This window comes from Onychomys torridus, chromosome 10, assembly GCF_903995425.1.
Source record: "Onychomys torridus chromosome 10, mOncTor1.1, whole genome shotgun sequence".
NCBI classification, from domain to species: domain Eukaryota; kingdom Metazoa; phylum Chordata; class Mammalia; order Rodentia; family Cricetidae; genus Onychomys; species Onychomys torridus.
The window spans coordinates 74,398,281-74,425,773 of NC_050452.1; the positions used below are offsets into that span (position 1 = coordinate 74,398,281).

Genomic DNA, 27,493 nt, shown 5'->3' on the forward strand with positions numbered 1-27,493 from the left:
AAGAAACACAGAGCCAGTTGCAGAGTTAAAGACCACGAGGTCAGAGCCAAAGCGGAAAACCTTACCCTTCACTGCTTCTGCGGTTCCTCCTCTCCGCAAGAGACCTACTTCTGTGTGTCCTGTCTATTTAAAGACTTTCTGTTCTCCTCCCTCATTGGTTGTAAACCCAGCCACATGACCTCCTCGTCACTGCCTGTTTGTACAGACCTCCAGGTCTTCTATGGTTGGTATTGAGATTAAAGGCGCCAAGATTATATGGGTGGTACAAACTGTACTTAATGGGTTCGAAAGAAAATATATGAAGTTGGATTGGTTGGGAAAGAGGAATGGATGTCTGGGAGTATTGGGTTTGGACATGATCAAAATACATTGTATGAAATTCTCAGACAACTAATAAAATGATAGAAAGTAAATTCTCAACCTTCTAAAACTATAAAGATTGTCCCCCAAAAATAATGTTCCTGTTAACATAAAAATTAGGGGAAAGATACTGAACTGGTAGGCTAAGCCACAGTGTATTCATTTAAAAATCACTAAGCATACAAACATTTTCAGTACCTTATCTGGTTGGTACTTCTCTTGGACTGGTTTAAACTCCCACTGGTCTATTTAACAAACAAGTTCTTTATCAGGGATTCAGAGATAGCCAAAGGTTAAGAGCACATGCTCTTCAGAGGACATGGGTTCTGTCTCCAGCAACCATGTGGCTTACAACCATCTAGAACTCCAGTTCCAGGGCATCTGATGTCCTCTACTGCACTGCAAAGGCACCATACATGCATGTAGGCCACATATATATATACAGGGAAAGCATCCATATACATAAAATGAAAAGTAAATCTAAAAACTGGGTTAAAAAGAAATCCTTTATCTTATGTGACTTCACTTAAGAAGATAATGTGTTCTGATAGTGTTCTGATGCTATTTCATCAAAGATGGGGCTCCTTTCATACAGGTGGAGACACAACACCACCAACATATGTGAGGAAGCTGTGAGCCCTATGGCGTGAACACACACATTTTAATATAGCATATGAGCTGTAGAGGCTTGAATGAGAATGGATCCCCTAGGCAACTGTATTTGAATGCTTGATAGCCAGTTGTTGGAACTGTTTGGGGAAAATTAGGAGGTGTGGCCTTGTTGAAGGAGTTGTGACACTGGGGGTCAGCTTTGAGGTTTCAGAAAACCATTCCATTCTCTCTGCCTTGCGCTTGTAGAGTAGAGATGAGGTCTCAGCTCCTGCTTGAGGCATGCCCGCCTGCCTGCAGCCATTCTACCTGCTATTGCGTTTGCATGGACTCGAACCCTCTAAAATTGGAAGCCTCCAATAAACTCTTTCTGCTGTAAGTTGCCTTAGTCATGGTGTCTTAGCACAACACTAGAAAAGCTACTAAGACATGAATATTATCAAATACCTATTTCTATGTGTAAAGAAACCAAACTGTTGAATAACATGTGCTATAATTAATACTCAACTCACAGAAACATGATTTAAGAGGAGACTCACAATTCCCTATGACCTTGAATCCTGGTCTTGGGTTTTCCATAAGTAAAAATGTAAGAATAGAAAAATTTTTATTTTGCTCTAGGAAATTTTTATCGAGGTTGTTTTCACATAACTATTATCTAGACTATTTTTTAAACACTGGACAGTCAAAGACAAAATACTTCCATTTGAGGGGCAATTACTACAGTCTCTGGACATGTTGCAGCTTCAGCTCTGGGGTGTCCTCCTGAGGATGAGAGGAAGAGAGTTATATTGACAGTCTTACAACCTGGTAGTTCATGAATGTAATAGTCTACTTATAGATCTCTTTTGAATCATTTCTGAGCAAGTAAACACTCTATCTGCCAGGAAGTATTCATGGTCCATAAAATACAGAGGGTTCCAGTGGGAGAGTGTGATCTGACGGCATCTAGAGAAGTGATGTGGGACATTGATTTGCTTATAGAAAACAGTTTTAAACAATCTGGTATGGATTTAGGTTTCATTGGTGCAGAACAAGTGTCTGCTGGTTTCTTAGAAGTCGGCCTCTTATACAAACGTCGCTTGTCATCTGTTTCTGTCTGAACTGCATTCCCACATTCTTCCACTTCAGATATCTTAGGTTAACCAAAGGGATTTTCTTTTCAAGCTTGGAAATCTGTATATCACCCTCTTAAACACAATGACTGGGCGTGTGTGCAATATGAAGGAGGCAAATGGCAAAACCTATTTTTCTAGCACTTCTTATTGTTAGTCCCTTCAATATTACACAGGTTGGAAGTTTTCAGAAGCTGAAACAATGGCTTTGCTCTCATGCCTGATGACATGGACAGGGGCGATCATTTTCTGAAAAGTTTTCCATGTCCTTGATGTGGGGCTCTGTTTAAAGCACTAGATGAGTGACTTCAGTATTCTGGGTGAAATCCCCAAAGAGTTCTTTTCACCATTAGAATGACGTTGTGTGCCCATGTCATGCTCTTCATAGACTCAGTGAGGCAGGCTCCTGGCCGCCCTCTTCCTCATCTTGCAGAACCCCAGGTGTGACACACATGCCTTCATTCAGGACCGAACACAGCAAGCTTTTCCTTCTTAAGATGAGTGTGTGTGTGTGTGTGTGTGTGTGCGTGCGTGCGTGCGTGCATGCGTGTGTGTGTGTGTGTGTGTGTGTGTGTGTGTAAACTCACAGCACTCATTTCTTCCCCAATTTTGCTCTTGATAAAGTATCATGCACACTCTCATTTTCTGACAGAAGGATCACACACTCATTGACCTAAGTAGATGATATCCTTCCTCTGCATACTTACAGTGCCTTATGCTATTCATCTATAAACCTGATTAGAGATTCAAATAGTGTATTTGCTGGTATAACTTGTTTAATGTCCTATTTCTGAACCAAGAAATGAATTGCAGAGCACATGAGCTGTGTGACTGTTATGTAACCACGTTATTTTCAAAACCTTCCCTCTGTGTCCATGCTGCCAGCAGCACGTGGTCAATGGACTAAACAGCCTGAATAACCAAGTGTTTTATGGTCAAAAGTGCCTTCTTTGATATCACTTTTACTACATAAACTTTTATGAATTTGCATAAAGAAAAGACAGGGATCAAAGCATGGGGCTGGAGAGATGGCTCAGCCATTAAAGGCTAGGCTGACAACCAACACTGTCCAAGTATGAATTTGTGAGTCTGAGGTGGTTACTGTGACAAATCTGGCTGCCATCATCTTGTTAGCTTTACTTCCATGCTCTGTGACCCTCAAACTTAGTAGGTTAAAATAGCAAATATTTTGTAGCCAACATTAAAATTAACATTTTTTATATTTTTTAAAGAAACATAGAATAATATTGGGAGAGGCAGCATGAAGAGAAAGATTTTTATATGGCCATCTAAGGGTAATAACAGAAGAAGGTGCCTTCAATATTTTCTACTTCTTCTTCTTAGTTTCACATTGCAAGAAATACAAAAGAAGTGTAGTCTCTTCCTAAGGATTTACCACATGTTCCAGAAAAAGCCCTCAGCTTGGTGTGACTCTCTCTGTTTCTCTGTCTCTGTCTGTCTCTCTGTCTCTCTGTCTCTGTGTCTGTGTCTGTCTCTCTGTCTCTCTGTCTCTCTGTCTCTCTGTCTCTCTCTCTCTCTGTCTCTCTCTCTCTCTCTCTCTCACACACACACACACACACACACACACACACACACACACACACCACACTCCTGGCATCTCTCTTCTGAGTGCTCATTTTAGAATTTACAAACATGGTTTCCTCCCATTCTCAAGGCAGTTACAGTCATCCCCGTGGTCAGAATTTGAGTCTCTTGTGTTAAAATCTCTGTGACTCTCCATGTCACTAATAAAGAACCCTCAAGTCCTCCTCATAACCAACCAAGTCCTAGTGTGGGAGCTCAGAGGATCATTCTGGTCCCTCATTATTGGAGCCCTGAGAAATGACTAGGCATGCACATTCTTGACCCATCCCAGACTTAAAGTCAGAGTGTCAGGATCGCAAGTGAATTTTAAGCAAGGCCCTGCCTGATGCCCACATCCTCCTCACTCTATTTCCTGTTCTAAGTTATGCTGTCTGCTGTTTTCACAGCCCTACTACTAACCCTCCACCCCAGCATGCTGTTTCTTCTGACTTAAATCATTCCTTCACAGAAACCCAGGAGCTGAATTCTTCCTTTGAAATGTTATTTCACCAATGTGACTAACCGGTAAAGGGCTTCCTCAAGCATAGTATTATTTTTAATTTCTTCTTAATATTTTACATTTGTTCTACCTCACATCGATTTTGCAATTTTACCTTAATTATCTTTTTCCTAGTAAAGTTCAAAACATCTTCTGATTCTGGATTCTTTGCATGACAAAATGGACTCCTCCGCAGCTGCCGCTGTGAATTTGAGACCAGCCTGATCTATATAGTGAGTTCCAAGACAACCAGAGCTACACAGTGAGATGTAGTCTTGGAAAACTTATATAATAAAATACTTTATCTTAGCTAATGATTTCATAATTAGGTTGGTCAGAAATTAGGATAATGATTCAGTCAGCAAAACAAAGGAGTTGTTACCAGGGCCTCATTCTCAACTCCCCGTGGCCTCATGGCTCTGTGACCTCCAGTGACAAAGGTCAGATGAGACAAAGAATGTGGTGTCCAGGACGGCACCAGTTTGTTGCCCAGGAGAAGAGAACCCACTCTGCAGGGGATAGCTAAAGGACCCAGTGTGTTTGAACTTCACTGTGTTTGCCTTCAAGGCAGGCTTCATCCTACTCTGAAAGTCTGCAGGACAGGTAGCGTCATCTGGGAACTTTTCCTGCACAGAAGATTGACAGGTCCTGTGGGATCTCTGCCTGTGGGAGAGCCAGAGCACACTGATTGAAGAGATTGTGGAGAAAGCCCTTCACAGAGCTGAAGCTGACATTCTCCACCAGCACCCTTCTGAGTGACTAGCTTGAGGAATATATGGAAGGCACCAACCTTGCTCCTACCTAGACAAGCAGCAGCTCAGGAACATGAGACAAGTGTCAGTCTGGCACAGATTGGCTGACAGATGCAAGCATTCTCATGTGTGAACCTCAGGATATTGTTGAAACAAAAAACGCCAATATCCAGTCAAGAAGAAAACATTTGGAGGCAGATGTAAATACCAAAACCACCTCACCTTCAAATAGAGCCTGGAACTTTGTTTTGAAAACCCTGTCGCTAAAGATGGCATACCTGAGCAGACGTGTGCAGCTGTCATTGAACTATTCAGTTGAGAGTTCTGGGGTCTTGGTGAAGTTCCAAACCACCATTCCACTTGCAATAAGATATTTTAGGTCCGTAAAATTCAGATGCATCCAGATAGATGACTATAGTCTACTGTTTCTGAAGCACATTAGACATGGTTTAATTGTATGAAATGTTTCTACAACCGATTGTTGTGGCTAGAGTCTTTAAGTTGGGCTCTTCTTTTGCAAGACTAGAAAAGCAGCTGATTTCCTACAAGCATCTCTCTGCTGCTTTCGGTTTCCATCTGACCACGGTGACTGTCAGGAAGAGTCATTTCAGCAAGTCTGGAATGACCTAAGAGGTTGTTTTTCTCAGCTGGAAAATATTTACACTAAATGATTAAAAAGTAATGGCATGTGCAATTTGGAAGAAAGGATAGAAGAAATAAATGTAAGAGTTCTAGTTCCCCTTATTGATTTAAAAACCATGAAATGGCATCCAAACTTTAAATATTTCTAGAAATAGCCTACTTATTTTAAGATCCTGCATATGAGTTGGATCTGATGTCATAGCCAAGACTCACCTTGATCCGTTTCTAATTCAGTCCGCTCCAACAGTCACAGTGGAACTAGAGTGGACTCCAGCCCTGAGAAGAGAAATGTAATTCTTGCTCATAAGATAAGTAATTAAAACAGACACAGTTCTAAAGGAAACACATCTGACTTCACCATGGCTACATAAGAATAACACTTTATAGGTTCATGAATTCCAACCTCTCCAAATGCCAAAATAGTAATGAAATATCTGGAAAAAAACACCAGGCCCAGGCCCAGGCCCAGTCCAGACTACCAGGCTCACAATGAATTGAAAGTCAGCAGAATCCACTGGAGATAGAATGGGAAATCTGGAGTGACTATGGCAGAGAAAATGAATGTAGGTACAGGCATTCAGGACCTTTAGTGCATAAGTAAGACAAAAGGAGAAATCAAACTATCATTATAGTTCTGTCATGGGGTCCAATATTCCAATCAGGTCTAGAAAGTATTCATTCCCTTTTGATGGGATTGCAAACTTGTGCTGCCACTGTAGAAATCAGTGTGGAGAAATCTCAAAAAATTAAAACAAACAAACAAACAAACAAAAACCCCCACATGATCCAGCTATTCTGCTCTTCTGCATAGATCCAAAGGACTCAATAGCCTACTGGAGAGATACTTGGTCTTATTCAAAATAGTTAGGAAATGAAATCAACCTAGAGACCCACCCTTCAACTGATGACTAGATAATGAAGATTTGGTCCATATGCACTGTAAAATTATTATTATTATTATTATTATTATTATTATTATATTTGTGTTTTAATTTTACACATCAGCCATGGGTTCCCCTGTCCTCCCCCCTCCCGCCCCCACCTCCACCTTCCCCCGGCCCCTCCCCTCCATTCCCATCTCCTCCAGGGCCAAGACTCCCCTGGGGATTCATTTAAACCTGGTGGATTCAGAACAGGCAGGTCCAGTCCCCTCCTTCCAGGCTGAGCAAAGTGTCCCTGTGTAGGCCCAAGGTTCCAAACAGCCAGCTCATGCACTAAGGACAAGTCCTAATCCCACAACCTGGGTGCCTCCCAAATAGTTCAAGCTATTCAACTGTCTTACTTATCCAGAAGGCCTGATCCACCTGGGGGCTCCACAATCTTTGGTTCATAATTCATGTGTTTCCATTAGTTTAGCTATTTGTCCCTGTGCTTTTTCCAATCTTGCTCTCAACAATTCACGCTCTTACAGTCCCTCCTCTTTCTCGACAATTGGACTCCTGGAGCTCCACCTGGGGCCTGGCTGAGGATCTCTGCATCCACTTCCATCAGTTATTGGATGAGAGTTCCAGCTCGACTGGTAGGGTGTTTGGCCATCTGATCACCAGACTAGGTCAGATCAGGCTTTCTCTCGACCACTGCCAGCAGTCTACAGAGGATATATCATTATGGATTTCTGGGGACCACTCTAGCACTCTGCCTATTCCTGTTCTCATGTGGTCTTCATTTATCATGGTCTGTTATTCCTTGTTCTCCCTTTCTGTTCTTGATCCAGCTGGGATCTCCTGCTCCCCCCTAAGCTCTCTTTCCCTTGAACCTTGCCCTTCATTACTCCCACTGTCGTCCAGGTTGTTCATGTAGATCTCATCCATTTCTCTGTCATTGAATGATCCCTGTGTCTTTCCTACGGTCTCGTTTTCTAGGTAGCCTACCTGGAGTTGTGTAGCAATCTAATCATCTTTGTTTTACATCTAGTATCCTACTATGAGTGACTATGTACCATGTTTGTCCTTCTGAGTCTGGGTTACCTCACTCAGGATGACTTTTTCTAGATCCATCCATTTGCCTGCAAACCTCATGATGTCATTGTTTTTCTCTACTGAGTAGTACTCCATTGTGTATATGTACCATATTTTCTTTATCCATTCTTCAGTTGAAGGGCATCTAGGTTGTTCCCCAGTTCTGGCTATTACAAACAATGCTGATATGAACATAGCTGAACAAATGCCCTTGTGGTATGATTGAGCATTCCTTGGGTATATGCCCAAGAGATGCACTGTAAAATTCTATTCAGCTGAAAAAAAAATTAAAGAAAATTTACAGGTAAATGGATGAAATCGGAAAACATTCTGAGTGAGATAATCCAGACATGCAAAGACAAATGCCACATGTTCTCTCTCACTGCTGGACCCTAGCTCCAGTTCTTTAGAAGTATATAACCGGAAGCAGCTGCAGAAACCAAAAAGCTCAAAGGTAACTATGGGAGAAATGTGAGGAAGGAGCTCTAGCTCTAGAGAGAGGGATAGCAGGACCGGTGCTATAAAGAGAGAAACGGGAGAGATGGTGTGGTGTGGGGCTTTAATGGGGCAGGAAGAGGGAAGGTAACACAGGAGGGAGAGAAAGAATGGAGAAATAAATGACAGTAGGAATGTCTGAAGAAGCCATAAAGAAGCATTATTTGTCAAACTAACTCAAAATAAACATATCGTGTGTGTATACAGATATATAAACAATAAGAAATCATATTGGTTTAGGGATGACAGAAGTAGAGTCTCTGAGCTCCATGACCTCTCCAGTCACAGGTTGCAGGCTAGGTTTACTGAGGCAGTCATGAACTTCCTCCTGTGGGTGGGCCTTAAATGCCAAGCATGGGATTCAAGTTGTTCATCAGGGAGGGCCCAAGAGACTCCCAAAACAATACCAGCTATTACCATTGCCTTTGGTTGCTTTATAAAACTTGAAGATAAGGCCCAATTACTGAACACACCCACACTTCAGACACCACCCTTAGCAAGAACTGAGCAGGAACTGACCTAGCAGCCTCCTCCCTGACGATTTGCTCTCATAGTATCCAGATGAGCTGTGTAAGCTGCTAGGGAGAAAAGCCATCAGTAGTCCTACCCAGATCTTCCTGACAGCTTTCTTACAGCTGGCAAGCTCCAGCTCCTCAAGCTAACTGTGGAGAGCCTAGTGTTAGTGCAGCAGCAGCAGCCATAGCCTAAGAAACAAACTCCTGAAGGAAGCATCAGGCATCAGTCACCAGGCACCAGGCACCAGGCACCAGGCATGAGGCACCAGGCTGTAAGGACCACAGCAGCACCCAGAACTGGTAGAAACTTTTGACAAGGTGTCTGCACAGGGCTCAGGCTTGTACCGTATTCTCTAATTGGTCTTCCTTTCTTTCTATTTCACATTCAGCCAATCTGGGCCCAGCTGATGTCCTATGAAATTGGGCTTCAGACCAAGGAGGGAGACAGGAGGACAAAAAGAAGGAAGCCTGCCTTCAAACTGACCAGAAGGGGCTGGCAAGATAGCTTAGTGCCAAGCCTGAAGACCAGAGTTCAAATCCTTGGGATCCATGTGCAGAAGTAGAGAACTGACCTTGAAAGTTGTCCTCTGACCTCCACATACACCATGACATGTGTGCACACATCCATGAACATAAATGAATGAAAAAATGTAATTTTTCAGAAAAAAAAGATTGATGAGGTACAGACTAAACCTAGACAAAGGATCCCTTAGCCTAAGGTGTCTGCCTCCAGCTCACTGGAGCCAGTGTTCAGGACTTGTCCTATAGCTGCAGTACAGGGGACTGACTCCTTCCTCAGGCTTTGCTGCGACTCCTGTTGTCTACAGACAAGAATTCATTCACAAAGATCCAGACCTACTGCTTCAGAGACCTGTGATGCTATCACACTTCTCAGAGTAGTAATGGATCTCTGCTAACATCCACTACTACCAAGAGTTCAAATCCACTCCAAATGAATCATTGAATCCCATGTGGCAATAGGTTTTATTCCATGTAAAGTTGTTAAGCCAGAGTTAGAAATGAAACACCTTTGTTAGACTGTCTATAAGTCTTTAGGTGCCGGCATTACCATCCCAAGTGGCATAACTCCATTTAATATATCCATTTATCATGTGATCACTACCATGACTGGCCAGGTAGGAAAACCCCAGTGCTTCAGTAAGCAGCACTTATTTCTTGGGGTGACCAACAAATGTCCAGTTGGACTTTATGTCCATGGAATAGTAATAAAATAAAGTGAAATATCTGCCTACTTCCTTCTTTTGGGGGATGTCTTTCTGTATGCTGTGCATGTGTTGTGCTGGTTGATTTATAAATAAAATGCTGATTGTCCAGTAGCCAGGAAGGAAGCATAGTATATGTGGGATAAACAAAGAAGAGAATTCTGGAAAGTGGAAGGCTGAGTGTGGAGATGCTACCGGCTGCCACTGCCATGAAAAGCAAGATGTACCAGTAAGCCACAAGCCATATGGCAACTTATAGATGAATAGAAATGGGTTAATTTAAGATATAAGAACTAGATAGCAAGAAGCCTGCCACAACCATACAGTTTACAAGTAATATAAGTCTCTGTGTACTTTCTTGGACCTGAGCAGCTGCAGGAGCCAGATGGACATGGGAAAACTCTAACTACACATTCTTAGAGAGGGCTGCTGAGAACCTAGTTGGAGATGGTCTTTGCTTACCATCCCAGTAGTCAGCAAAGTTTCCCTGTAAAGATGTGTGTGTGTGTGTGTGTGTGTGTGTGTGTGTGTGTGTGTGTGTGTGTGTGTGATGACTGAGATGTAGAGTATACATTTTTGAGAACTAGGGATGCACTGAGGTTCACAATGTGTCTACCTCCCACATTTTCAAAGACTGACATTTTTGAAGTTAGGTAGACCTTTCACAAGTGCCTTCGGGAACCATCCATCATCAACACACTTCCTTCTTGTGGATTTGGGACACAGAATCTTCTTGGTCCGTGATGGTTTTGCTTTCTGAAGATTATCTAAAACAGACCCTGGAAATTCTGCCTTCCTTCCATCTTAGGAACTAAACATGAGGTAGCAGCCCTTCTGCTCTGCTTTCCCACTTCCAACTCTTTCCTCTCCTCTTTGAAGGGTTTCAACCATCATAGCTATCCATTCCCCTTTATCATGTCTTCCTCAGCAAGGCCACTATTCCCTCATTCCACTCCTTGGTGGTTGACTTTAGACTTGTTCCATTTTTCTTCCCATAACTATTATTGCCATTTACAGTGACTTCAACATCCATGTGATTGAACAACCAGCATGTGGACCTCTCAACTCTTGTAGTTCTGCTCTTCCAAAAACATTTTCAGGCACCAGACTGAAATCCCAAATACTCACAAGGCCTTATGTTTATTTTTATGTATTAAACTGTTAGCCGACAATCTATTTGGTCAAACTTTTGACTTTTTCTGAATCTGTGTCTGCAAATCTCATTCCTCATGAAGGGATCTAGTTCTGAAAAAGCACATTCCTAGCCACCTCAGAGAACTCACTACATTAAACAGCAGCAAGATCTTTACTTCACACAATTCTTTTTTTAAATATGACATCTTACAGGAATTGAGAGAGAGAAACTAAACTTCTCTAAAATTCCAGAAGTCATGGTGATGTTTACACTAGAATTTTGAAATATATGTAAGTATTTTAAAATAAGACCATGTTGTTTCAAAATATCAACGGGACATGATGGGGCCATGACAGTAGCTATAGTTGCTTGCACAAGATATGCATACTGTCAAGTCAGTCAACACTCTGGCAGAGAGAGGCAATGAGCTCAAGAGGCCCCACCCCTAGCTGAGGAACCCTTAGCAGTTGGTAGCTGGTCACTGGGAGAGGGAGAGTGTGTTTTCTACAGGGGTATGGCTCGTGATAAGTTGTCCAGCTCCAATAGATGGTGTTCTATATCCGTGGACTTGAGGCCAGCACGAATTGGATTCAGATATTTAAAAGGGGGAAGAGGAGCAGGAAGAGGATGAAAAGAAGGAAGAAGAAGCTGTGAAGTTGGGAATGGAATTTGAAGGCATCATAGAGGAGTTGGAGGGGGACTAGATATAATCTAAATGCATTGTATTCATATATGTAGTAGTAAGGGTCCTTAAATATCTTTACTCATATGGCCTATTGTCAATCTTGACAGTGTATTGCTTTAAAATTTATTTTAAGTATGTGTATGTGTCAGGAATATGTGATGGGAGAACTGATGCCCTGGGGGCCAGGAAAGAAAGTCAGATCCCCTGGAGCTAGAATTACAGGGATGTTGTGAACTGAGCTTCTCTGGAAGAGCCATGTGCATTCTTGACCACTGAGCCATCTCTGAGATGTCCACGTCTCACTTTCTCCATGTATTCTTTTATACTCTGTACTATCATTTCTCTTGAATACAGTTTCCCTCTTCCTTTGCAAATAAATAAATATAATATAAAAATGGCACACATAAATTATATTGACTGCCTGTGAAAGTAGTATTTTGATATAATGGTTAGATAAGATGTATTATTTAAATTATTTTTAAAGCTACAAAGAAAAACAGCATTAAAATGCCAACATTATGCTTACTGGCAATCAGGTCCTCATCTTAGCTGTCTTCTAAAAGCTTCTGCCATTTCTAGAAAAAGAAGTTTCATCATATACTAGTGAATTTTAAGTTATTGCTCTTTTAAAATGTAAATACATTGTTTTCCCAGCATTCTTCATGGAACCTATAAACTGAGTACATAATGACATGCATGTGCCCCTTCAATGTCTGATTCCAACTTGTTCTTCCCAGAGGAAACCAAAGGATCAGATTTCTCATGAATCTTCCAGAAGGCACTTCATTTGTGCCCTGTGCATTTGCATAGGACAGTAGCATTTTTAATAATCAGCACACTATTATATGGTGTTTTCACTTTATTTTATAAGAAATCTTTGAGCTCAATTTACTTTAATATACAGAAAGCTTGACTGACATTTGTTTCTTGACTATACACTACTCCAGGATCTAGACATATTAAAATTAGTTATCAATCTGATTCAATGATGTTTAAGTAGTTTCCTAATGTATCACCATTATGACAATATCAATGATTTTTCTTCTTGTTGTGACAAAACACCCCAACAAAAGCAAGATAAGAAAGAAAGGGTTTGTTCTGGTTCATGGTTCCAGATGATATATTTAGCATGTTAGAGAAGGCGTGCTGAAAGAAGCGGAGGCTGGCTGACCACATGGCATCCACAGGCAAGAAGCCACAAGTGATGGACGTTAGTGCCCAGCTTGCTCTCACCTTTAACTAGGTCCCCAGTCCACAGGAACAGTGGTGCCCACACTGCAGATGGGTTCCCTACCATAATAACTTGAGATGATACCCCACAAGATAACCTAGTCGAGATGGTTCTCATAGGGTGCAGAAGAGATTGTGATCCCCCACAGGCTAACCTAATGGAGATGGTCCTCACAGGATGCAGAAGAGCTTGTTCCCTGGATGATTCTATGTCTAGTCAAGTTGACCAACAGTAACTGTCACCATGTATAATGACTAATTACATAGCTTCCATATGAATGGTTTCAAAAATTTGTTCCCTAAAAGCAAGCATTGTCTATGCAGACATATATGCTGTCTACTGTGGTGTAGGCATAGATGTAGTGGGCAGTTGTCCAAGCTTTGACCTGGAAATACCACCCCCTTTGAGGCTTCGGTAACTGTCACACCTACAAGGTGGAGCACAGAGAGGACCCCTGAAGACCCGAGATCCAGATGGGGGAGCTCTCTTGGTTCCTGGACCTTGGACGCTGGAGGTAGACTGAGCAGAGTTCTCCAGAGAACACCGCTAGACTGCAACACACCTTTCCCAGACCCTGCAACGTACCCCTTCACTTGTAAGTTACTCCACAAAATAAACCTTAATAATTTCACCAATACATAGATGTCCTCTAATAAGCACTTTCTATGTTTAAATTTGCTGAATGAAAATGAAAACAAAAAGCTTCAAAAAAAGACAAAGTAGATATTCCCAGTCTATCATTTCATCAAAAGAAGAGTGAATTCTATTGAAATTCAATGCTTCTTACAGACTCCATAAGCAATAAAGCAGGAGCACAGATCACTGTGGCGAATCCTGCTACAATTTTGTTTAAAATGGAACCACTGTTTTTGTTCATATCCTCGATGTTATGTTTCAATCGCTGTATTTCTCCATTCATTTCCTCAGCTTTCTTCTTAAATCCTTCTTCAAGCAAAGCCTTCTGATTCTAAAACAGTGAACATGAGAGAGAAGTAAATAGTGTAAAATCCCAACTTTGTACGAGTTATAGTTTCAAACCTTTAGTGTAGCCCTACATGATTTCCCTTACCATGACAATGATCCGCTGAGTTAGGCCTACGTATTGTGAGGAAGGATAGTTGACATTTCACTGATGTTGACTCATGATGTCTGTTTGGGCTGTCATGCTAGCAGAGGTGAGAAGACATTGCTACACTCATGCCCACTGAAATGACACTGGTCGAGGTGTGCAGAGCTCAAACCACTGAGATGGTTTAGCAACCATATCATGCTAACAGCAGCAACCTATCAGTTGTTTTAGAAATCTGTTACCATTTTGCTTGCAGCTGGGCAGTGAGAGAACCACTCCAATGCCATGAGCTGCTCCAAGCAGCTTGTCTACCCTAGAGACAGCTACAGAATCTGCAGAAGCTGCTGATTCCCTGTGCTTTTCAGTATGGACATTTCTTTCAGCTTTATGTCTGCATAGATCGTCCTGCAATGGGTGTGTGTGTGTGTGTGTGTGTGTGTGTGTGTGTGTGTGTGTGTGTGTGAGTTGCCTGATAATCTGAGCCTGGATAATCCAGACCCATTGCTGGCCTCATTAAATGGCCTCTTTGGGGATTTTCTTTAGTGAGTCCTCATGAGTTCCTTTTTAAATATCCTGAATCAGTAAATCAAACTATTACAGTCATTAAAACCCTAGAGGAGCAACTGAAAGCCTGAGGGGAGAGGGACCTCCTTAGCAACAATACATTTTGGTGGTGTTTCCTCCCATGACCTGGCTACAAACTCTGTCCCGCTACCCAGGGTATGAGGAACACCAGGGGGATGAGGAGCCCCACCTGCAGCTGCTTCTCCAGCATTCTTTCATGGTCTTTGATGAGCTGCTCTCTCTCCTGCTCCACCTTCGTTCTCAGTTGCTCTAGGTTTTCCTTGTGACTTCTCTCCTGAGCCTCCATCAGCTGCTGCTGCTCCTTCTGCTTCTGTCTTAGCAGCTCCTGTTCCTTCTCAGCCGCCTCCTTCTGGGCCCGCTCCTCTGTCCCAGGAAGATTCAGGGAGGGAAGAAAGGATGGAGATTCAGGATGGATGGGTAAGAAAGTGATGGAGATTCAGGATGGATGGGGAAGAAAGTGATGGACCAGGTAAAACTTCTACATTCCAGAGCCCAGAGAGCAATTCAAATATGAAAGGAAACCACGGACTCCACACTGGTCCACACCATGGAGAGAGTGTTTCTGGGGTGATGGAGGAGACCCTGCCCATCTGGCTGAAGCATAGACCAGACTTCCTGTTGCTCTCAGAGTGAGCATCCACAGGATAGAAAGCTGCTAAACTGGGGATGGGCTACTGGGGTTTCTATCAGGAAGCCTTGTGAGAATCTGACCCCTCCAGAAAGCCAAGAGACATGCTCCTGTACCTGCAATGGCCTTCTCCCCAGCAGTGAGGGCTGTATCTGCCTGCAGGATGGAACTCTCGATGGTGGCCTGTGACTGCAGAAAGCTCTGGAAGACTTCACTTGCCTGCAGGGCCAAGAAGGAGCACAGAACCTCGATAAGTCCTGGGAGAATACCTGTGCAGGTGAACACAATCTCCACTGTGCCTCACTGTTAAAATGCTGTGGAGAAGCCTGCAGCCTGCCCATGCTCTTCAGTGGCACTAGATACTTCCTGACCCATGGTTCCCCCAGTCATCCTCGCTAGAGCCACCTGCCTCCACCTGCTCCCAGATCCAGCCTGTCCATATCATGTGCAGATGTGCTGGCTGCCACCTATGATGCTTTCAAATAGTGCATCCCAGTGTAAAATGCTGCATAGTTGTGTGGGCTTCACTTCCTTCTGCTATTGCTGGATGTGTTCATGGGCAAGTCACTTCACCTGCTGGGGCCTCGTGGTTCAGATGTGTAAACTGTCCACAATAATGGTGGGTATCGCCCAAAGCATTTTAGATAACTCAAGAAAGGTCTAAGGAAAGAACTCACCACTGTGTCATTGGCAAAAACCAAGTAATATGTTTGTTGTGTTGTTACATTTATTAGCTTCCCATAGGTAGACCATCCTGATCGACTCATAAAATTATTACTCAGAATTTATATGTGAATATTTCCAAGAAATAATAGTAAATAGACACCATTTTGAGCCAAGCATGGTCCTGGTGATGGGCTTGAGAATAAAGCATTTGACTGGTGTCGCTAAGGCCTGGCTTTGGTCACCAATTCCAATATGAAGCTACTCCATGCTATCCTCGTGGTTTTTTGGATTTTTTTTTTATTTCTCTTAAGCAGTACTGTGTGCTCATGGTTTATGACACCAGCATTCCTCTGCTATGAGCATAGGTGCTCCCTGCTCCTCACCTCCACCCCTTCTCCATGCTCCCTGCTCCTCACCTTCACTCCTTTCCTGGGCACCTGCCAATAGTCATGTTCAATCTTTTCCCTCATCCCCATGTAGAGCCTGTGTCCTCCAGGAACAGAAAACTTTGAAATATTTTCCACCAAAGCCTTTGAAAGTCTACTCAGTTCTTCCTGGCAGTATTTATCTGATGCTTCTTCATTCTTCAACAGGAAAATCCTTTGCTTCTCATCTATTAATTGCTACAAGGGAAATGTACAGAAATCTGATGTCTTGAAGGAAAAGAAGAGATAAAATTCCAAGAAACTTTGTAGAAGACTCAACCCCATTCCCAGGAGAAAGTATTCTAGTGTAAGAAGACAAGTCACTGTGAAATGATAGATCCTGGTTAGGATGCTAAGAAATCTGTGCAAGACTACAGTGAATGTTTTTGAAGCTCCTAGCCCTCAAGACCTTCTGTAAAAGGATTGTTCTGCATCCCACAATCTCTGGTTACTTGTGAGTGTCACATCCTGTAATCTGTCTTCAATGACACAATGATATAACAAGGCACAACAGATGAACAGTGGCCTGCAGTTGGACTCTAGTGAGAAACTGTTTCATAGGAACCAAAAAATATAGCTCTTCAGGGATGAATTATTGGTGTTCTGGGCAGGTTTACAAGCCACAAACATGAACTGGGTGGAGAATTTAGTACACTATATATTCATTATTCCAGCCATTAGAGATTTCTGGATAAAAAGCACCTGGAGTTTGGGGAGAAGACATGCAGTCTTTCACAACTCTATTCGTTATGAACACAGAATGCTTATCTTTGAATGAGACATGTACCCATGGTTGATGAAAGTGCACCAGAGCTACAGCCTTGAAGGGATCTCAGAGTCATGACAGTTAAGGACACAAACATTACCAGCAGCTTCTTCTGGAATTGCTGGTTTTCATCTTTGAAGGAGTGCTCCATGAAGAGAGCAATGGCTTCCTTCTCACAGGCCGTGTGCACACCCAGCAGCTCCTGGAGCGTGTCTGTGGGGAGCCTCAGTCGCTGGGCCATCTGCTCACTGTAGTGGTCAGCTGCCTTCTGCACAGCGGCTGAGTTCTCACGCTGGGCCAGAGTTGTCACCGCATCATCCAGACAAGGCACAGCTCCGCTGTTGATGGCATCCATGTAGGTCGTCACCAGAGTCCCCAGTCCTTCACGAACCAGGAGTTTTAGGGGATAAATATGAAGTTATAAGAGAATGGGATCCAAGATTTTATGACTCCATTTCTGAATCTCTCACAGCTACACATGCACACACACACACACACACACACACACACACACACACACACACATCCTTCATCAAGCCAACAATTTCTTTTTTGTATTGTCCCTTTGTTTTTGTGGTTTTCTAGTTCACAATGTTAAAAATTAATATCAATCTTCACCTAATAAATTCAGCTATCTATGAAAAACATAATTATGCATTTAAATCTTTAAAGGAAAATAGATTATATCAACAAGGAAAACAGATTGCATAACAAGGAAAAATATATCATATTATTTCTCAAAAGTATAGACTTGCATGGTTTAAACACTGGTATTTATGTTGACACTATTTAAATTTCCAAATTACATTTCACATTGTCATTCTAAAGAATAATTAATATACAAGACATCTCCTATGAAAATAGAATATATCAGCTTTAGTGCTTTAAACACTGATTTTATAATCGATTAAGTACCTTTTCACTAGAGACTTTATTATCAGTTGTGAATTTTATATAGGTACGTTATAGCAATAGATACTAGTGATGAAGTCTGCATTTCTAAAGAAGGATTTGTAATCTACAATTAATCATAAAACATATAGATTGTTCAGAGTAGAGACACAAGCACATTATCATTGTATAGACAATTTTTAAAAACATACACATGCTAATAAGTTCAGCATATACTGCTCTATACAGAAGTGTGTTTAAAAAAAGAAAAACACTCACGATTCCCAGTAACCTTAATTCCCTCTCTGAGGGTCTTGATCTTTGCATAGGTGAAGATGTAAGAAACAAAAGCCCTTGTTTGTTCCTGGAACTTAGGCTCCAGTTGGTCTTCTGAGATAGTCTCAATTTTTCGTAACAGTTCTTTATCATTCGTTGGCCGGTCAAAGACAAAACACTTCCGTTTAGGAAAGAAATTTCTAATGCACTCCCTGGGCAAATTGGATGCTTGGACTCTGGGACTGTTGCCTAGTGTTGGGGAAACAGAAAACAATGGGAATAGTCTTAGAGCAGAAAGCAAATGATGGAGCTCTTGTCTATGTGGAGAATTCTGCACTCACAGGTCTCTTTACCATAAGCATGTAACACTTCTTTGCATGTCAAAAGTATAGCAAGTTTGTACTGGTAGAAGTCTGATGAAATATTTCAGGAGACACTTGACTCCACTGGAAGAGCGTATGGCTGAAATCCACAACCTGAACATGGCATCAAGTAGTGGTGTGTCCTGTTGACTGAACGGCAAAAGGCTTAATGTGATTTCTGGCCCAATCATTCCTTTGTAATAAAGGAACTGTGGGACCTAAGAATGATGCCATGGTTACTCAAGGAAAACTACTTTGATGCTGAAAGAATTTGTTTTTTTGTGAATTCCAAATAAGCACATCAAAAATAAAAGTGTTCTTCATAGCTGGGGAGGGAAGGTGGGACTATGAACATATGGAGGATATATAAGTGTAGAGATCTGATGTGCACATTCAGACAGTACTTCAGGAAACTGCCATATTGGCTATTTTCTCCCTTTCTCTCATGTGGATATGTGTGGTGTACGTATGCATGTTTGCCTGTGTCTGGGCATATGTGGGTGAGAGTACACATGCATGTGTCTGCATGGGGAAGCCAGATGTTGTCTCTAGGAGTCCTCTTCAGCCAGTCTCCACCTTTTCAATGAGGCAGGGTTTCTCATTTCAAACTGGAACTGTCCAGTACAGCCAGTCTGGCTTGCCAGCATGCTCCAGCGCTATCCTGTGGTGTCTTCAGCCTGTGCACTGGATTGGAGGTGGACTATCATACCCACCCAGTGTGGGGAGCCCATTTTCAAGTTCCTAGTGGCTTTACCCAGCAGGTCTGCATAGAGAGGATGATTGGACCATGGGCCTGAGTGCAGGTGTTTGAGATGGTCTGCACTTGGCTGTGCTGGGGAAAGGTCTTTCGCTCCACCCCTTAGCATTTCCATAAATACCCTAGGGCAGAGACAGTCAGGGCTGGTTGGAATAGGTTCCAGGCCCTCTCAAGGCTATCCTGTATTTTCTGTTTATTTCCACACTCTAAATCCTTATATCTAATATTTCCTACTATTCTCACTCAAGAAAACTCTAAGGAGCTGTGGGGTTGGGAGTAGCCTTCACACCACCCTACATTTATATAAGCTCTGGAGATTGTACCTCCAGTCCTCACACTTGGGTGACACATGCTTTAAGCACCAAGTTGTAGATGTAACCATCTTGTTAAATAAGAAACACAGCCAATTGCAGAGTTAAGGCCAAGAGGTCAGAGCAATAGCTGAGAGCTGAAAACCTTACCCTTCACTGCTTCTGCTGTCTTTCCTCTCCACAAGAGAGTTACTTCTGTGTGTTTTTCTTTTTATAGACTTTCTGTTCTGCTTTCTCATTGGTTGTAAACCCAACCACAATGACTTCCTCGTCACTGCCTGTCTTACAGACCTCCAGGTCTTCTATGGTTGGTATTGAGATTAAACGCATGTGTCGCCATGCTGGCTGTATCCTAGAACACACAGAGATCCGCCTAGCTCTGCCTCCCAAGTGCTGGGATTAAAGGCGTGCACCACAACCACCCAGCTTCTACTATGCCTTGCTCTGACCCCAAGGCAACTTTATTAACATACAAATAAAATCACATTTTACAAATATAGTATCACCACTTCTCCACAGCTCATGCACTAGGAATTTTTATTGAATCCATTTTGACTGTTCATTTCATGAAAATTAACAATATGAGATGATAAATGTGCCATCTGCTTCACTGGAGTAACCACCTTAGTACCACATGTGTTATACCTCATCCAGTTACAACATTCAAGTAGAACAATAAACGTTTTCTGAAAATTGCATACAGTACTGTCAACCTTTTTATCAAAAATTATGGAAGAGGATCTTGATGAGTTTGAAGCTCCCATGGTCTCTATAGGGCATTCCAGGCAAGCAAAATCTACACTGTGAGATCTTGTCTCAAAAAAATCAAAAAGTAAATCAAACAAACAAATAAACCAAATTTGTATAAAACAAAGGAAAGAAGGAAGGAAGGAAGGAAGGAAGGAAGGAAGGAAGGAAGGAAGGAAGGAAGGAAAAGAAAGAAAGAAAGAAAGAAAGAAAGAAAGAAAGAAAGAAAGAAAAAGGAAGGAAGGAAAGAAAGGAAGGAAGGAAGAAAGAAAGAAAAGAAAAGAGAAAAGAAAAAGAGGAAAGGAAAGCTGGGTTGTAGCATACACCTTTAATCCCAGTAAATGGGAGGCTAAGTCGGGAGAAACTGAATTCCAGGCTAGCCTAGACTGGGCTACATAGTGAATACCAGGCTGGCTAGGGGCTATATTGTGATATATTGTTTAAAAATAAACAATAATACAAGATTATAATGAAAGGATTCTAGCCAGTGTGGTGAGCATGGCTCTGGCAAGCCTTTCCCTTCCCCCATTCCCTCTGCCTTGCTAAAGAACCTCAGATTACATCCTCAAAGCTACCCACCAAGGTCTATTCCCTATTTTGGCCATTTCTTCCTCCTGATAGACCAACTACCAAGGTCCAGCTATCAATGTATTGAAGCCCAACAATCAAAAGCTCCCTTTGGCTCACCTAATTAACATGCCCAATTAAAATTAAACACCTCATCCTAATATGAGGTTTCCCCTTTAACTTTTGTAAACTGTCATTTGTCTATGGGCCAGGTCTGTCTCCCCTCTATCCAGAAGTATTGAGGTTTTGGGAGGTCCAGCCCCTCAAAAGGCCCCTCCCAGGGTCCAAGAAGAACCTACAACCAGCTAATCTAATCTTTGTTGGTATTAAGTGACTCTTTGCACACAAAATTCTTTAGTCCATACACTTTGGTCTTCTGAGTCAGTTCTCTCTCTGCACAGCTTCTTTTCTGCTCTCTTACTTAGCTCCTTTCTTGCCTGATTCTCTCTGCACATTTCTGCTATTCTCTCTATGTGCTATCTTAATTCCTTCATCTTAGTTCTGCCCCATCTTTGTCTTTCTCATCTGTCTAGTTCGTTCCCATCTAGCTCCTCAACCATCTCCTTCTTCCTCATCTTGTTCTTCCCCATCTGGCTCTTCCTCATCTTCCATTTTGTGGTGATACTATATTTGTAAAATGTGATTTTATTTGTATGTTAATAAAGTTGCCTTGGGGTCAGAGGTAGCCATAACAGAAGCTGGGCAGTGGTGGTACACGCCTTTAATCCCAGCACTTGGGAGGCAGAGCCAGGCAGGATCTCTGTGTGTTCAAAATACAGACAGCATGGCAACACACGCCTTTAATCTCAATACCAACCATAGAAGACCTGGAGGTCTGTACAAACAGGCAGTGACGAGGAGGTCATGTGGCTGGGTTTACAACCAATGAGAAAGCAGAACAGAAAGACTATATGAAAGACAGGACACACAGAAGTAGGTCTCTTGTGAGGAGGAAGGACAGCAACAGCAGTGAAGGGTAAGGTTTTCAGCTCTCAGCTATTGCTCTGACCTCTTGGCTATAAACTCTGTATTTGTCTCTGCATTTCTTATTTAACAAGATGGTTACATCTACATTTGGTGCCCAACATGGCAAGAAATTCATTAAAAACTGCTTGCCTTAGCAGTGGGCCCGGCTCCCTAGCTCGGGCCTAACCAGGGCCAAGCTTAGCTTAGGACTCAGGCCCAACTGACCTTAGCTACAAGCAGTTACTGCTGTAGCTGGAGTTACTTGCTTAATAAGCCAGTGCTATGAACAACTCAGGCCTGCAGGAGCTACCAGTAATTGCTGTAGCTACACGCAACTGCAGATAGGCTGCTTTTGGCTGAAACGCCAGCGCACGTGGTTGGTCAGAGCTTAAGGAAGCCAGGCTCAACTCAGCTCAAGTGGGAACACGTGGTTGGATACAAGCTTTTAGCCAGAACGTGGCTACGCTTCCTTGCTTTCTTGCTCTCCCTTTCTCTCTCTCTGGATTCCCACCTTGGATGCTAGGTAGTTGTGTTGAAATTCCCTCGGATTTTTCTGTTCTATGCAGAATTAGTAAGTCAATTATATCAGATATTTTAAAGGAAACTATTTAAAAGAGATTTTTTTTCCACATTTAAAAAAAAATGGGTTTTAGGTGTACATTGGAAGAAAATTGGGCTTTGTTTGAAATTTTAGGCAGTCTGACAATGGAACAACTATATGAGAAGATTAATCTTGATCGAACTATGTACATTATTATTCTTCTTATCCTTATTTTACAATTTAAAAAGATAATCAATTTAAGTGCCAGGATAAAAATTTTAGAAAAACTTGTTAAACCTGTTAAAATGAATTATAGAGAAATTCAGATTCAGACAGAAGAAATTAACAGTGAAGTTGTTTCAGGATTGGATTATAAGGTTACAGAAAGAAAGCCTGTTTTCACACAATCACCCTTAATTTATCCGGTAACCATAAACCAGCTACCTGGTCAAGTGAATACACAAAATATTTAGACTCCAGTTGAAATGTTAGACTTACGAAGGTTTAAGGAGGCAATAGTATCTTATGGCATGCATTCCCCATATGTAAGGCAAATGTTAAACTCCTGGTCAACTTATAATAGGATTATACCACAGGACTGGTAGGAGCTGGCACAGGCTGTTCTGGAACCTGGACAACAGCTCCAGTGGCAAATGTGGTTCAAAGAGGAAGCTTAAAACATAGCAAATGATATCCAAATCTAATTCTATGTCCAATGGAAGCCTTGAATTCATGGGACAAAGTTGAGGAACCAGGAAAGAAAACTGAGTCATTCACAAAGGTTATACAGGGCCCAAAAGAATCTTTCACAGATTTCTTACAAAGACTGACTTCAGCAGTAAAGAGAATGGTCCCAAATTCAGAAGCTAGCCAGATAATAATTGAATTTTTGGATTTTGAGAACACAAATGCAGCATACAAGAGAATAATCAGGCCATTAAAGGCAAGATCTACACCCTTGGAAGATTGAACTAGAGAGACGGTTAATGGTGAGGCTCAGGATCATGATAATATGTGGGTAGGAGAAACAATTTCAAGAGGTTTGAGGAATGTCAGATGTTTTGGACATGGAAGACAAGGACATTTGAAAAGGGACTGTAAACAGGTCACTTATAGAAGCAATGTTTCTTCAAGGAACAATGGCAACAGAATGCCCCTTCCTTCTGGAGTATGTAGAAGGTGTGGTAAGGGAAGGCATTGGACCAACGAATGTAGATCAACAAGGGTCAGACAAGGTAATACTTTGACTCAGTCTTCGGGAGACTCCCAGAGGGGCCTCAGGCAGGCCCCAACAGTGAATCCAGTTCAGACATTTCCTGCAACCATAGAGGAGACCCCTACTCAGAGCAGTTAAATAACCAAATGCCTATTGGAATAAACCAGGCTACTCAGAGTAATAGAACAACTGAGACAGAGAGAACAGAAAATTCAAGAGAAACCATACAGAAAAATTTTTGGCAAACTTCTATAAATGAACAAAGACCAAAATTAACAAGAAAAATAAATGGTGTTTTGTTGTCTGGTCTGGTAGACACAGGTGATGACGTGACTATAATTGCACCAGAATTTTGGCATCCATCTTGGCCTCTTCAGGAGGTAAATGTTCAACTGTTAGGAATTGGAACATTATCTCAAGTGAAACAGAGTGCAAGATGGCTCAAATGTATAGGCCCAGAAGGACAGAGAGGAAAATTAAAACCATATGTGGCTAACATAGCTATGAACCTGTGGGTTTGGGACCTGTTACAACAATGGAATACTCAGATTAACATCCCTCCAACCTCAGAAATAAATCATAAACTAGCACATTTCTGAGAGAAATATTAGAAGGTATTATTATATTGAGTGGTCACCAGCCATCTATATTATAAAAGAAATCTGGTAAATGGAGAATGGTAACAGACCTTAGAGCAATTAACAATTTATCCCTTTGGCCTTTATCTCTCCAAGCTATCTCTGCTCCCGCAGTTTCTGGCAAGACAGGAGAAGTGTGCTTCATCACTAGGCAACTTGGCTAGGCAAGTTTCACTATGGGTAGAAGTACCTGTAGGTAGGAACCCTTTAGTTCTGAGTTAATTGTTAAGGGGGGATCTGAAACTAGAGATAAGACCTTGGAAAGGAGAAAGTTAAGCTTAATTAGCACATCCACCAGGCCTTCTCAAACAGATAGTCTGGATGCTTAAGTCTGTTCTTAGAGAGTACAGAGGTATCTCTGATAAGATACTTTCATCTGTCTGGGGATGGTCCTGGCCAGATGCTGCTAATGATGATAATTACAGAAAGGCCTGAAATTAGTGATCCTGGCTGCATTACTACACAAAAGGTTATCTAAGTATTCTTTTAGTAGAGGGGAAATAGTGCCCAATAAATGATACAAGAGCTACAGTAGTACATGAGAAATTCATAGCAGGAAACAGCTAATGATCAAAAGCCAATATCACCAAGACCCTTGAGCCTCAGTTTGACATCTGGGAGGCCCTTGGCTTCTTCCAGGTATTAGCTTGTCATGATCAGCTCAAATCCTACTTCATACTGTTGCAGCTTGTGGCACAGAGGCAGTCCTGTGTCCTCTGGAACAAGTGCCTCTCCCCCTCCCCCTCGTTCCTTCCCCTTCTCCCTCATCCTCTGTCTCCTGTCTTTGTCTCTTATTTCCTGCCCTCTCTCCCTCTGGAACAACAAATCTCCTCTGTGCTGAGAAGTTGGTCTTGGGTTGGCCTGGGCTGGATGCTTTTCTTTGCAGATGTAACTTCAGGACTGTGAGGACTGGTTTCACAGGCTGCTTTCCCATCTACTATGTTTTTAATGTTTTCAGAAAGCAAAGACAGAGATGAAAGCAGTGAACAAATCAAACTGCTATTCCTCACAAGGCTTCATGAGCGTCACACTCGGGATAATAATGTCCATGAAAATAGTTTATAGACCATTAATATCACCGATCCTGACACTGTAGCATGAATAAAAATAGACAGTTGTGATGAATTATGATGGATACTAAGAAGACATAGACTAAAAAGACACGTCTGTCAGTTTACTTAGAACACAGCTGTTTTGCAGACAGCATAACTCCAGCATTAAAAACAAACAAACAAAAAATGCAAAAACTATGTTCCTCCATGAGAAGAATAATGTAGAACAATGTGAAATATATTTTGAGAGGGGCGATGTATGATAAATTTGTGAGTAAGAATTATGTAGCTAACTATTCCTTAAAGGAAGGCAGACACAAAAAACAGGCAATACAAATGTCTGGACTTGGAGAAGTTTAGATGTGTTTTACTCTAGATGTTAAGTACAACTGTAAAGAACTTGGCTTTGAGTAGTTTTGCTGTGCTCTAGGCTCTACTTTTCTCAACAGAAATTAAACACCAATTCCCAGGCATTATCAGGCAATGACCTATCTGCATTGCTACAGATCTCCATCCCACTGCAAATACCAAAGGACCCCACAGAGGATGGGAGCAGCTCAGCAGATCCCAGCCCTTCCCAGCCCCCCAACCCAGCATTCCCTATACCTGGGATCAGCTTCAGTGTGTTCTCCAGGTACTGGTCCTCCGTGATGTCTTCTCCATTTAACTTCAGCTCCAGCATGAAATCCCGAACAGTCCAGATGAAGTCTGGAAAGAAACTCACAAACTCTGAAGAATTCTTTATTCCATCAGGATTTGGGGAAGACTTTGCCCTGATCAGCTCAGTGAGTTCTGTGACATAACTGGCATTCAGTTAAGGAAAAGTGAATTCATACACACATTCTCATGATTCTCTTATTAAAAATAAACCACAACAAACACTTTTCTTCCCCAGGTCTCCTCTGCCCCACCCAAAGCCACACAGTGACAGGGCAGGTCAGTGCCTCCATATGCATTCCAGAGCACTCAGTAAAACATGGCGGCTCAGGTTCTGCAAGGATACTGCAGGTGCTGCAGGGCCTGGTGGTTTATGGTGCCCATGCTGTTGTAGACGAAGGTGCTGCTCAGAAGCACAGCCAGGGCGAAGATCCATGAGTCATTCTTAGGGTCACCCTGGAAGACACATGAGGGCAGAGGGCTGAGGAGAGCACTTCTCGGGAGTCTATTTGGACTGGCCCTGTGGCCTTATTATCCCAGGAATTCTGAAGGCCAAAGCAGGGGCAGCAAGAGTGCTTTTTCTGCCTAGAGGAAGAATCCAAGGTCGGCCTGAGAAACTTAATGAACCTGTATCGCTCTGCACAGAACAGAGCTCTAAGTGGAGCAAGGACCTTGGTGTAAAAATTAGAAGAGAGCTTGAAAGCTCTCTTCTGAAAAATTAGGAATAAGCTTGAAGTCATTTGCTCAGGAAATGACTTTGACAGGAAGATCCCACAGACTCTAAGAACAATTAATAATGGGATCTCATGAATAGGAAAAAGTCTGTAACAGTTACACATCTGCCAGATAGTCAGTATTCAGAATATATAAAGAATTAAAAACAAAAACAAACACAAAACTGAACATCAAAAAACCAGATAGCCTGATTTAAAATTTGGATAGAAAACTAAAGAGAGAGCTCTCCAACAGTGAAACACAAAAGACTAAGAAACACCTAAAAAAAAGGTTCAACATTCTCAGCCACCAGGGAAATGCAAGTTAAAACTGCTTTCTGATTTCATCCTATGGTAGTCAGAACAGCCAAGAGCAATAGAACAAACAATAGCACATGCCTTTAAGTGCTGGTACACATGTGAGCTCACATGACAGCATGACAAGGTCTGCACAATTTCAGAGTAGACAAGGTCCCTGCCGAGAAGAGAAACAGACAAAGTCCTACAGAACATTAGTTTTAAAACTATGATTATTGCTTCACAGATGGTTTCAAAGTACTTACAAATATGCCAATGACATTCTTTATAATGAAGAATCCTAAAATTCACAGGAAGTCACAAAATACACTCTTTAACCATATTAATCTTAAACAAGAACAGCCACAAACATCCTGATTTAAAACAATTACTGGGCTATAGTAATCAGAGCAGTATGGTTTATTCAAAAAGCTTTTCCAAAGTGCTGTTAACAGATACCACAAGAAGAGAAAAGGAGGTAACAATGGTGTAACACAAATCTTAAAAGGTCTTATTGATTAAAAAAACTCAGAGCCAGATACTGGGATGAATGCTGAAAG

At 42.0% G+C, this 27,493-nt stretch overlaps 1 protein-coding gene across 1 annotated transcript; it reads right to left on the reverse strand.

Annotated features, from left to right (window-relative positions):
- Nucleotides 1–1,689: 1,689 nt before the first annotated feature.
- On the reverse strand, nucleotides 1,690–26,376 carry LOC118591914 (guanylate-binding protein 6-like). The gene is made up of 9 exons (XM_036200354.1): nucleotides 26,270–26,376; nucleotides 25,873–26,069; nucleotides 18,113–18,358; nucleotides 17,043–17,323; nucleotides 16,168–16,374; nucleotides 15,202–15,304; nucleotides 14,627–14,820; nucleotides 13,591–13,770; nucleotides 1,690–1,734 (listed from the first exon to the last, which is right to left on the reverse strand). The coding sequence occupies exons 1-9, from the start codon at nucleotides 26,305–26,307 to the stop codon at nucleotides 1,690–1,692; spliced, it is 1,491 nt and encodes a 496-aa protein (XP_036056247.1). The 5' UTR covers nucleotides 26,308–26,376.
- Nucleotides 26,377–27,493: the final 1,117 nt, after the last annotated feature.